Source organism: Pseudorasbora parva, chromosome 15 (genome assembly GCF_024679245.1).
Source record: "Pseudorasbora parva isolate DD20220531a chromosome 15, ASM2467924v1, whole genome shotgun sequence".
Classification (NCBI taxonomy): domain Eukaryota; kingdom Metazoa; phylum Chordata; class Actinopteri; order Cypriniformes; family Gobionidae; genus Pseudorasbora; species Pseudorasbora parva.
Genome location: NC_090186.1, coordinates 3,537,509 through 3,549,554, shown reverse-complemented (window position 1 = coordinate 3,549,554; position 12,046 = coordinate 3,537,509). Strand labels below are relative to the sequence as shown.

General features: G+C 39.7%; 1 protein-coding gene across 1 annotated transcript; it reads left to right on the top strand.

Moving 5' to 3' along the window:
- Window positions 1–2,165: 2,165 nt before the first annotated feature.
- nup43 (nucleoporin 43) lies at window positions 2,166–11,560 on the top strand. Its single transcript, XM_067418438.1, has 8 exons — window positions 2,166–2,456; window positions 2,542–2,664; window positions 3,770–3,847; window positions 3,937–4,099; window positions 6,410–6,545; window positions 7,772–7,923; window positions 9,838–9,954; window positions 11,187–11,560. Exons 1-8 carry the CDS (start codon window positions 2,337–2,339, stop codon window positions 11,414–11,416), a joined length of 1,119 nt encoding a protein of 372 aa, XP_067274539.1. The 5' UTR covers window positions 2,166–2,336; the 3' UTR covers window positions 11,417–11,560.
- The last annotated feature ends 486 nt before the right edge of the window (window positions 11,561–12,046 follow it).

Genomic DNA, 12,046 nt, shown 5'->3' with positions numbered 1-12,046 from the left:
GGGCTTTACAAATAAAATATATTATTATTATTATTATTACTCCCTAAAAAAGTAACTAATTGCATTACTTTATGGAAAGTAATGCATTACATTACTTTTGTGTTACTTTTTCACCTCCTGGGGCCTATTGCACAAAACGAAGGGATTAAGCCCCGATAGCTTAATCGTGAGTGTGCCTTCAGGGTCTGTTTACACGACAGCGGTGTACTAAATTTTACATACAGAGGACAAGATCACCAAGATATCCTGGCTTAATCCTTTTTCCTAGTTTTGTGCAATAGGCCCCTGGGCTGGGCTTGCTTGTGTTTTTAATGTAAAGACCCTTTTATTCCATAATTTAAATGAATAAGCCTCCGGCTGAAAGAAATGCAAATTCACTCATGTACACAAAAAAAAAAAAAAACAAACAAAAAAACAACCTTTCAGCTGTTCTGCCATTCTAGACTGCAGAAGAATGTTTACACAACAACATTGCCAAAACGGTTCCTGTTCACACTAGGGATGGGCATGATTAATAAAAGTATCATTTTCAAAACTTCTCCTTGACACCCGTTTTCATAATCTTGTTCTCTCAGGCACCGTGTGAATGAACGGCCAAAAAGCATAAAGTAAAACAATACAAATTAATTAATCTAATTAACGCATTAAATCAACAGCCCTAATTATAACATAACTTTCTTCCCCCACACACACATATATGAATGTGTGAATGAACGGCCAAAACGCATACAGTCATGTTATATTGTGTAAACATACCCGACGATGCAGGGGAAGAAAGTCCAACACGCTTACTTCAGCAATAACAGTTTTAAACAATTATACACAAATGTGATGTTTATCTAAAGTAATTTTTGCTGTGGATCATCAGCAACACATTGGTTAATAAACTTTATATATAGGACTTTATAGGATGACGGTGAATTACGTATGAAGGGAAAAAAGTGCAATACCCAACATGACGAAGAAGCCCCGCCTTCTAAATTAAAGAGCCAATCATTGATAAGTAAAGTCTTCAGGTGTGTTCGACATCGGTTGCGGCTGGATGGATGTGATCGGCGAGAGTAGCCGAGTGCAGGCGGGGAGGAGCTGCAAACGGAGACGTGAAGTCGGACACTTTCTGCTTCCCGTGGTGACGCTTGCGCTGCGTTTACAAACTTTTATCACAGCTGAAGTTAAATAAATGCAATATTTCTCAAATACACAGATGTTTCAAATGACATTTTCATTCAACACTTTATGTATTTCTTAATAAAGCGTCTATTTGGACTAGATTAAAGTGGACTACATGAAAAGAGGTTTTACTGTTATAAATAAATTATTTGTGAGCATTAGCATAACATGAGGTTTTAGATTTAACTCCAAACGCACGTGATCGCTGTCATCCGGTGAATCGGCCAATCGTGGATCAGCTGTGTCGTCATCAGAGCTCGAGCAGCCTCCTGCAGTCCCCCTTGAGAATCTGCAGCGGCTGCATCAGCCGCCTGCTCTCGCATCGCTCTCGCGGTACTTTGTTGACATGCGTCACAGTCACGTGCCGTCGGTGCTGTCTCAAGTCGGACAAAATTACTAACCGGCATGCAGTGCTTCAAGTCAGCCACCGATCGGTCTGCGCATCGCTAGGTGAAGTCGAACAAGCCTTTTGTGTCACTGCACCTGCCGTTAAACGCTCTGGTTGCTATAGAAACAGTGTTTAGGATTGCGAATGCGTATTAGCTTTGTCCTGGTTGAAAAATGAATTTTTTTTAATCATGACTCGAGCATTTAGAAACAAAATGGCGACTTCGCTGTAAGGGGACCCGCGGTGTGTGTTGATAGAAACAGCTCATTCTAAGATAATAAAAACACAATGGTTCATAATGTCTATTGCATTTCTGTCAATAGATCCTCAAATACTACACACTGCACCTTTAAAGGGACTTTGAAGACGAGTAATTTCTTACTTCTTATTTCTCTTAACATAAGACAGGAGAGCTGTTATTCAATAAACAGTAAAACAAGTAACTTTCGTTACCTATTTGAAAAAGTAACAGACATTTTGTTGTAAATTTAAAAGTAATTTATTACAATTAATGCGGTACCCTCAACACTGTACTAGGATAACGTTGTTATAATGTTATAATAATAGTAAAACATATTTTCATATTTTATCAACGTAATATTAGTTTTCATAAAAAAGAATCGCGTTTGATCAGGTTTGTCAACGGCCAATAAACACAAGAGAAGGCGAATCGCGGTTTGGTCCTCTGAGGCCGCCGTACTAGGCGGAGTTGGCGGGATACATTCTACTACACGTGAAACACGCTAGCATCACAATAACACAACACCAGCGAGACCCAATGGACTGCATTAACGCCAAATATATCTCTCAGAAGATCAGCAAGACGCGATGGCGGCCCGTGTCCGCGGCGTCACTGCAGCAGCCGGAAGTCTTCGCCACGGGATCCTGGGACAACGAGGCGAGTTCGCATCATGAGCTAACACACACACACCTCACATTGACTGGCGTTTCGCTGCTAATCCGCATTCATTGTGTGTTTTCAGATCAACAAGGTGTCGATCTGGTCGGTGGGAGATCATGGAGTCTCGAGCATGGATGGAGAGTTTGAGGAAGATCCTCAGTTACTGTGCGAGTCCCAGCATGACGGGGACGTGTTGGACCTACAGGTGAGTGTCAACACACTGTGTGTGTGTGTGTGTGTGTGTCTCTAGGGAAGATCAGGGGCAGCTGTACCATTCACTACATGTGCAAATGTTTACATTGAGAAACTTTTTAATTTAAGAAATCACTAGTAGTACCATTGCTTGAGAACATTTTTTTGACTTGTCTTTATATTCTAATAATTCATGTATGCTCCCCTCTTTGTATTATCTTGTGTAAATCTAGACTTAAAATGTAGACCAATCCCTCTTGGGAGCAGTTTCAACAAGCCAGAGTTGTCCTGCACATAATGGATTAGTTAATTTCAAAATGAAAATGAACTATAATACACCATTATGGGAACAATCTACAATCTCATTGGGCTATACAGACGCTTCAAGGTCTCTAATAGATTAATAATAGAAAGTATATGAGCGTTTACTGTCATATAATATCGGGATATTTTAGCGGATTCTGCATTAAATGTGGTTGTCTCTCCTAAAACTCTGGCGGTTGGTCTTAGCAGCTTGAAAAATAAAACTTTTATTCAACTTAAGTTAATGACTGAAGACCAGGACCCCCTCCCCGATATTTGATATTTTTGCTCTGCTCTCCTGCACCTCATTACGCAGCGCTCTGTATGTTAGGATGACAAAAGGTTTAAGTTACATTTTTAGTCTGGTTTGCCTCGGGTCTAACGGTGCTCGTCAGTGTCAAAATGACTGAGATGGCCAATCAAATCAAAGTAGGCGGGGTTTATGTTCTCTTTTGGCTCGTGCACACACTCTTCACACACAGACAAGCGCGATAATCTGTTGTTTAATGCCATTGCAGAGAGACTCTTCTTTCTGGTGAATTCAAAAAACAAAATACACACAGAGAAATAAGTGATGTGACATCATACCTGCGTACACACACACACACACACACACACACGAGCAGAAGAGGAAGCGCTCATCTGACAGAATAAAGGCTCCCTGTCATCAAGCCACGTCTTTGTTTTGAATAAGCGACCGCTAAAAAAATGTACATATTGTGCCTTTAAATCCGGTATGATGCGGCGAGAATGAGATCTTTTATTTGTGGACTAGTTTGAGATTAATAAAACTTTCGTTTGCATTATCTGTGTAGTTTCTAGATCAAGACAGGCTCGTTTCTGCATCATCAAATGGGGCTGTGACGATTTTCAAGCTTCAGTCGGACTGTCAGGTATTTGCTATATTTGTTAGTTTCCTGATATTGTCATCCTCTGATGAATTTGATTGTGCACAGCCAAACCTGTCCCCTGTGATATGTAGGCTCTGTCATTGGCTCATGTGTGGAAAAGAGCTCATCAGTACTCCTGTGATGATTCGCCCTGCACTGCAATAGTGTGCCGAAGCCCTGAGATCGTGTCTGTGGGGGAGGACGGTCGGGTCATTCTTTACAAGGCAGATCAGACTGAAGTTGTGCGTGTTATTGGTAAGTGTTTTGTGGCTTTCTTTGTAGCATGGATAATAGAGCTGCATGATTCTGGTGCTGCGTTCCAGTTGGTTTTTATTATGCCCTTCACTCGCGAACTTCGCTCTGTCTCGTTCACTCGGATGTGTGTCAGATTGCTTACGTCGCATGAGTGCCCACTAGGGATGCAACAATACAGTTAGTCCACGGTTTAATAAATACCTTGATTTTTTACCACGGTTTTCGGTTCATTTTGGCTATTCTATTCTTAGGCGACAGGAACAGAAAGAGGTTAAGGAGAATTTTTCTTTATTTTACTTAAAAGACTTGAAAAACCTTACTTAAACTTAAAAATTTACTTAAAAAACACTTGTACACATCCCTAGTGTATTGTATGATATAAAATAAATATTAGGGCCGGGACTCGATTAAAAAAATTAATCTAATTAATTAGAGGCTTTGTAATTAATTAATCGCATTTTAATTGCATATAAATATTTGACCTGAGAACAACAAGAAGTAATTTTTCACATGTATTTTTGGTATACCATAATAATGACTGAATACATAAGCTTAATCAACAAAATATAGTTCATTTATTTCAGTCCAGCAGACCAGAGCAATGTTTGCCATTAAGGGTAGCAAAAGCATATTTGTGATATTTGAGGCTCGATGTGCTGCGGTGATACGCTAATTCCTTGTTGTATAGATTGCACACAACCATGCTCTTGTCGACGCTTCCATCCTTTCGTTTTTTTAAAGCAAAATTTCCCATCCACGGGGCCAAGCAAAGCGGTCTCACCCGCTTCTTCGCTCATGTTCACTCATGCCCTGCGTCCCAATTGGCATACTATCCATCCTAAATAGTATTCGAAAATAGAATTAGTATGTCTCTAATCGTAGTATGTTGAAAAGAGTATTCCAAAGATTCCCGGATGGTTTACTATTTCCGGTCAGAATTCGAAGTATGGATCGATGGGCACTCAAACGGCTGATATTACCCACAACCCATTGCGAGTTGGACGAGGATTCGATTAGAACTACAAACGCGGATAAAAGGCGTTAAAAAACTACAAACATGGCGGATGTGCGAGTCCGACGGTTAAGTAGAGAAGTTTAGATAAAGGGGTTTGAGTGACCAACTATCTATATTTAACCTGACAAAAATATATTTATTCAGTGTTGTCCACATTATATTTCACCTGCAGCAACATTGAGGACTTTTGTAATGACACGTTTGTCCATTAACTTTTAAATGCATCATTATATTTAAACTGCAAACACATGAGGAGAGTCTCGGACCCACAAAGACCCACACATGGCAGATCAACGAGCGGCTACATTTCTCTCCGATACGGCAGGAGATTCAACTGAATGTGGAGGATTTGAACTGTGACGAATCTGACGATGATTGACAGGGCAGTTAAACGGTGACGGGATGCACGTAACTAAGCGACAGAGTCCGTTAAAGATGGCAAAGTAGTCCGGAAGCTTGCATACTTTTCTGCTACACACTCAAAAGTATATACCTTTTCTTCACAAAAAGAGTACATACTTTTAGGACGTAGTATAAGTAGGCGAATTGGGACGCAGCAATGGTTTGTTGTTGTCGTGACTCCGGAGCGCTAGTTGGTGTTCCAGTATAATCGGTCCGTCGAAACTCATTCATTGAAAAACGTTCCGCGGTGCAAAAATAAGTGTGGTTAATTTTTTTTTATTTTTTTTTTGCGTAATTAATTAACGCGTTAAAGTCACGTAATTAATTAATCTTAATTAACGCGTTAAAGTCCCGGCCCTAATAAATATATATAAAGATTTACAGTGGCAGTTTAGAGATGTACAGTAGCATTTAAGTAAGAAATTTAATGAATAAATGTAGGCTAAAATTAAAACTACTTAGTCTTCAATATACAATGATTGAAATCTACTGTATTATTACTTTATTCGAGAGCAGTGAGTGATTTTTTTAATTTTTTTGGTCTATTTTAATACCTCTAAAATTTTAGAGGTGAACTGTCCCTTTAAGGACAAGCGTTCACAATGACTGGACCTAGTAGAAATACTAAGACTTTCTTAGACACTCTTCTCGCCGACATCCACACCCATTTAAGTAGCATTTTTCAAAAAGATTATGAGGTGGATTTGAGCTGAAAGAGGGGGTTTCATGACCCTTTAATGCTGGTTCTGATAGAAAGGTGTCAGAATACACAGAGCATCTCAGTTTGCATAGCCGCTGACCAGTCAGGGTGCCCATGCTGACCCCTAACCCTGCCAAAAGAGCAATTGAATCGTGATTAAGACCAATAGCACTGTGTTATTGTCTTTCAACAGAAAATGCCGACAGCAGTACGATTCATGCGGTGACGTTTCTAAGGACGACTGAAGTTCTCACGGTTAACTCCATCGGTCAGCTGAAGATGTGGGACTTCAGACAGCAGAGCGACAGTCCTGCACAGATTCTCTCTCTGTATGATTTGCCCATACTTTATTCCTCAAATAAGAGCTGCATTCATTTAAATCTCGGGGAAACACATCTGTTCACATCAAAATCAACGTAGAAAAATGTATCTTTTGCTTGAAGAAAGTGCGTATTTTTAGGACCAGAGATATTTTCGGTAGCACTTTAGTATAATGGTCATTAGTTAATGTATTAACTAACATGAACTAACCATGAGTTTAATTTATGTCACTGTATTTGTTCATCTTTGTTAACATTAGTTAATTTGTTAGTTCAAAGTGCATTAACTAATGTTAACAAGATTTTAATAATGCATTTGTAAATGTTAAAATAGTTAACTAATGTTCACTAATGACTATTATTCTAAAGTGTTATCATATAATCATTAATTTCCTAAATAATAGCCACTACACAAATTGCTGCATTACATTTTCTAATGAACACAGCATTGATCTTTTTTTCAGGCAATGTTTTAACTTCTTAAGATAAGAAATCGCCCAAACTTTTTGCCAGCATTTCAGGTCATCTCAATAAGTGGCCCAATTCACTCTAGACCAGGGGTTTTCAAACTTCATGATGCCAAGGACCCCCAAATATGAGGAACCTTTATGGGGGACCCACTTCCTAAAATACATCTCTCTCTCTCTCTGTCTCTCTCTCTCTCTCTCTCTCTCTCTCTCTCTCTCTCTCTCTCTCTCTCTCTCTCTCTCTCTCTCTCTCTCTCTCTCTCTCTCTCTCTCTCTCTCTCTCTCTCTCTCTCTCTCTCTCTATATATATATATAAAACTTTTAAACTGTTAGATAAATAGGTGCGGCATTATAAATACACCATATTGTTTCCAAACTTAAATTGGCTATACTTAATGTTGTATGTATTAACCTGAAGAAAAAAAAATTCAATGAAAATGTACTTAAGCAATTTTCATAATGTAGGTCTGTGTAAGCATACTTACGTACTGTGTTAAGAACCCCAGTGAGCTAGATAAAGGGGACTATATTGAGGAAAAACTCAAGAGAGATACAAAGCAAACCTATACAAATCTTGAAAGTATGTATATGGCAAACAAAAGAGATAAACAATTAGAAATGAACCATTATATTGTTCGGCAGACTTCTGGGGACCCCCTAGAACCTTCTGGAGGACCCCAGTTTGAAGACCCCTGCTTTAGACCATCTAAAATGTGTACCTTGAGTTGGTCTCTTTCCTGATATCGTCCTCTGTTTTCTGTTCATCAGCACCGGGGACCGAGTGCCATTGCACTGTGTGGATAAACACCCAAACCAGCAGCACATCGTGGCCACCGGAGGGCAGGACGGGATGCTGTGTATCTGGGATGTGAGACAGGGCAACACGCCCTTCTCTCTCATAGAGGCCCATTCAGCAGAAAGTCAGTACCCTTTTACAAAAATAAATATGCAAACACGTATACTAGACATAAAAAATGCTTGAATATAATGTTGACATGAAATGTACATTGACCCTATCTTCTGAATGCATGCTCTAGATCTTAGTGTTTTCATTTGTGAACTCGGTTGCATTCTGACACGATAGAAATAAATAATTAACGTTAGCTAAGTGGTGGACGATTTGACATCATTTTATTTTACATTAAGGATATACATCACTCTGTAGTTACTTTCTATGTTTTTATGATATCATTTTTGATAGCACTGAAATGTCAATTCTTATCACCATTTTCAATATTATGAAAAAACTAATACTATCCTTAAAAAAAAACACTCAAGGTCACTGAAGACAAATTGTGATAAAGAGCAAAGAAAACAAACTACAACAGAACAAAGATACAAATGAAATAGACCTGAAGACCTTCAATCACTAGAAATACTGAATGAAATGTGATAAAATGTATAAAAAACGATGCATAGTCTTTACTGTGTAAATTTTAGCACCCTCTTTTATTTTCTCTGTACATGCTGCCTCTGGGCTATATTCTAAGAAAGCATGGTGTGTCCTTTCATTTCTACGCAGATGACACTCAAATCTATCTTCCTGTCATGTAAAATAATTCAACTGCGATCACCTCTCTTCTCCATTGTTTAGAGGAGGTAAATTATGGCTAGCCCAAAACTTCCTCTTCTTAAACGAGGACAAAACTGAGGTCATTGTATTCAGTCCCAATGACAACACTCAGCATATAAGCCCTGAGCTAGAAAGTTTATCCGCTTTTAGATCGACAAGGGTCCAGAACCTAGGTATTATTTTTGACCAGCATTTAAAATTTGACAGGCATATCTCCTCTGTCATTGGATCTAGTTTTTATCAGCTTCGTCTTCTGTCTAAAATTAAAAACTTTCTCTCCCCGAAAACTCTAGAAATGGCTGTTCATGGGTTTGTTAAATCGCGTCTAGATTACTGCAATTCTTTATATTGCGGTATATCTAAATCTCAAATTGCACGACTTCAGCTTGTCCAAAATGCTGCTGCCAGATTTCATTTAAAGCGCCTTAAATATGAACATGTCACTCCTATTCTTAGATCACTTCATTGGCTGCCGATTTGTCAGAGAATAGATTTTAAAATTCTCCTCTTCGTCTATAAATCCCGTCATAACAAAGCGCCTGTCTATCTATCAGAACTCCTTCACTCCTATACTCCTTCCAGAAGACTCCGTTCTTGTGATCATGCTTTGCTGGTCGTTCCACGCGCTAGACTGAAGCGTAGAGGTGAGCGTGCATTTGCGGTATCAGGGCCACGACTCTGGAATACCCTGCCTTTAGAGATCAGGCTGGCCCCTACGCTGTCTATTTTTAAGTCACTGTTAAAAACTTTTCTATTTTCTTTAGCGTACTGATTACCCTGATGTGTTTGACTTTTAAAGTTGTGCTTTTTATTTTTTACTCTGTTCTGGTTTTATTTTTATGTATGTATGCTATTCTTGACCTTCTGTAAAGCACTTTGGTCAGCCTGAGGGCTGTGGGAAATGTGCTATATAAATAAAATTGAACTTGAACTAAATTAAATATACATTTATTCTTATTAAAGTTACAAATGTGATTCAGTCAAGAGCAGTGAGAGAGATCTCTTTTGTTGTTTGATTAGCATTAATAATGACAGCAGGTCAATTTGGACACTGTCCCTTTAAGATTTAATGCACAGATCCAATATAGTCGCATATAATTTGCATGGACAAATGAATGTAACGTTGTCTTGTCCTTCAGTATACTCTCTGGTGAGAGATTTGCACAGGCACTGGTACTGCAAGTGTGTCGTCTTTGGGCTTAAATCTCAGATGCGTGTCAATTCAATAACACGGGCTGTGGTTCTGATCTGTTGTCTACAGTGTGGGAAGTCCATTTTCATCCCTCAAACCCCAATCACTTGTTCACATGCTCCGAGGATGGGTCTCTGCTCCACTGGGAGACCACTTCAGGATCAGACATGAGCACACTGCTGCAGAGTAAGACAACACTCCTTCACATCTATAGTCATAATAGTCATGATCCATCCAAATCCAATCATCCATCCATATATCTCCAATCCATATCCTATCATTCATCCATCCATCTCAATCCCATTCATCCATCCCAATCCCATCCATCCATCTCCAATCCCATTCATCCATCCCAATCCCATCCACCCATCCCAATCCCATCCACCCATCTCCAATCCCATCCATCTCCAATCCTTTCCATCTCTAATCCCATCCATCCATCCCCCATCCCATTCATCCATCCACCCATCTCCAATTCCATCCATCCAATCCTTTCCATCTCTAATCCCATCCATCCATCCCCAATCCCATTCATCCATCCATCCATTTCCAATCCCATTCATCCATCCACCCATCTCCAATCCCATCCATCCACCCATCTCCAATCCCATCCATCCATCCATCTCCAATCCTATCCATCCATCTCAATCCCATCCATCCATCTCCAATCCTATCCGTCCATCTCAATCCTATCCATGTCCAATCCCATCCACCTATCTCCAATCCCATCCATTCATCTCAATCCTATCCATATCCAATCCCATTCATCCATCCACCCATATATCTCCAATCCTATCCATATCTAATTCCATCCATCCATCTCCAATCCCATTCATCCATCCATCTCATTCATCCATCCACCCATCTCCAATCCCATCCATCAATCCCATCAATATCTAATTCCATCCCATCCACCCATCAAAGTATTTGTATAAATTGGATTACAATTGTTGGATTTAGACTTCGCCTAATAAATGTATCCCTCCAAAACTAATCAATTGTGATTTGGTCTACCACTTCACTCCAGAATACAAATTTCCTAATAATTTACTCAGCCCCATGTCGTCCAAGATGTTCATGTCTTTCTTTCTCGAGAAATTATGGTTCTTAAGGAAAACCTTCCACGATTTTCCTCCATATAGTGGATATCAACTGTGTCGGTGTCCAATGGGTTCAAGGTCCACATTGCAGTTTCAGTGCAGCTTTGGTCCCCATTGAAGTCCACTATATGAAGAAAAATCCTGGAATGTTTTCCTTAAAATATATTTCCCTTCCTAATATTGAAATCCTAGAATCGCCCCTGGGCTATAGTAAAGCTACTATGGTTCAGATTTTTCATTCTTAATTTTGAGTCGACACACACACTCTTATTGTATTTTGTGTTGATTATAATGTATTGTTTCCTGGTTTGTTTTCAGGGGGCTGGAACAGCAGGGTCATCTCTCATAGCACCGTCCCACTCGCAGGGGAAAACGACTCTGTGGTCAGTGCCTGGCTGGCCGGAGACTCCAGCAAAAGTAGACTGGAGGCGACCCATGTGCTGCCCAGCCAGACGCTGTCCGTCAACAGCCTGGACGTGCTGGAGCAGTGTTTAGTGTGTGGGACTGATGGGGAGGCTGTGTATATCCACAGACAACTCCCTGTTTGATCAGAATGTATCAGGAAATGCTTGGAATATTTTTGTATATTAAATTTCATAGTTCAGTTGATTCAAATGAAACAAGAATGTGTGCAGTCTTTGTTTCATTAAAGCTCGAAGTTTTGAATACAATGATGGGCACATAAAAGGTTACCATATTAGCGTTACTCAACCTACAAGTGGTGCTGTTACTCAACCTACAAGTGGTGCTCACTAAAAGCCCATTTTACTTTGATGTTGAAATTATTGCATAGGCTTCATGTTCATATACATTTAAAGTCCATTAAATGTCTAGTTGCAATCAAAATAGCTGTTTGACAACATTTTTCCAACTTCTAGCCAGCGGTCTCCCATCCAGCTCCAATTCCATCCATCCAGCTCCAATTCCATCTATCCTTCTCCGGTCTCCCATCCATCCATCCATCCATCCATCCATCCATCCATCCAATCCCATCCATTCATCTCCAATCCCATCCATCCATCTCCGATACCATCCATCTCCAATTCCATCTATCCATCTCTAATCCCATCCATCTCCAATTCCATCTATCCATCTCCAATTCCATCCATTCCTTCCCCAATTCTATCTATCCAACCATCTCCAATTCCATCTATCCATCTCCAATTCCACCCATCCAT

What these genes read in the sequence shown, in the direction of transcription:
- nup43 (XM_067418438.1), top strand. Translation starts at nt 2,337, where the DNA reads ATGGACTGCATTAACGCCAAATATATCTCTCAGAAGATCAGCAAGACG. An exon ending in GGGACGTGTTGGACCTACAG is followed by an intron (nt 2,665 to 3,769) that starts GTGAGTGTCAAC and finishes TTATCTGTGTAG; the next exon opens with TTTCTAGATCAAGACAGGCT. An exon ending in CCTGCACAGATTCTCTCTCT is followed by an intron (nt 6,546 to 7,771) that starts GTATGATTTGCC and finishes TCTGTTCATCAG; the next exon opens with CACCGGGGACCGAGTGCCAT.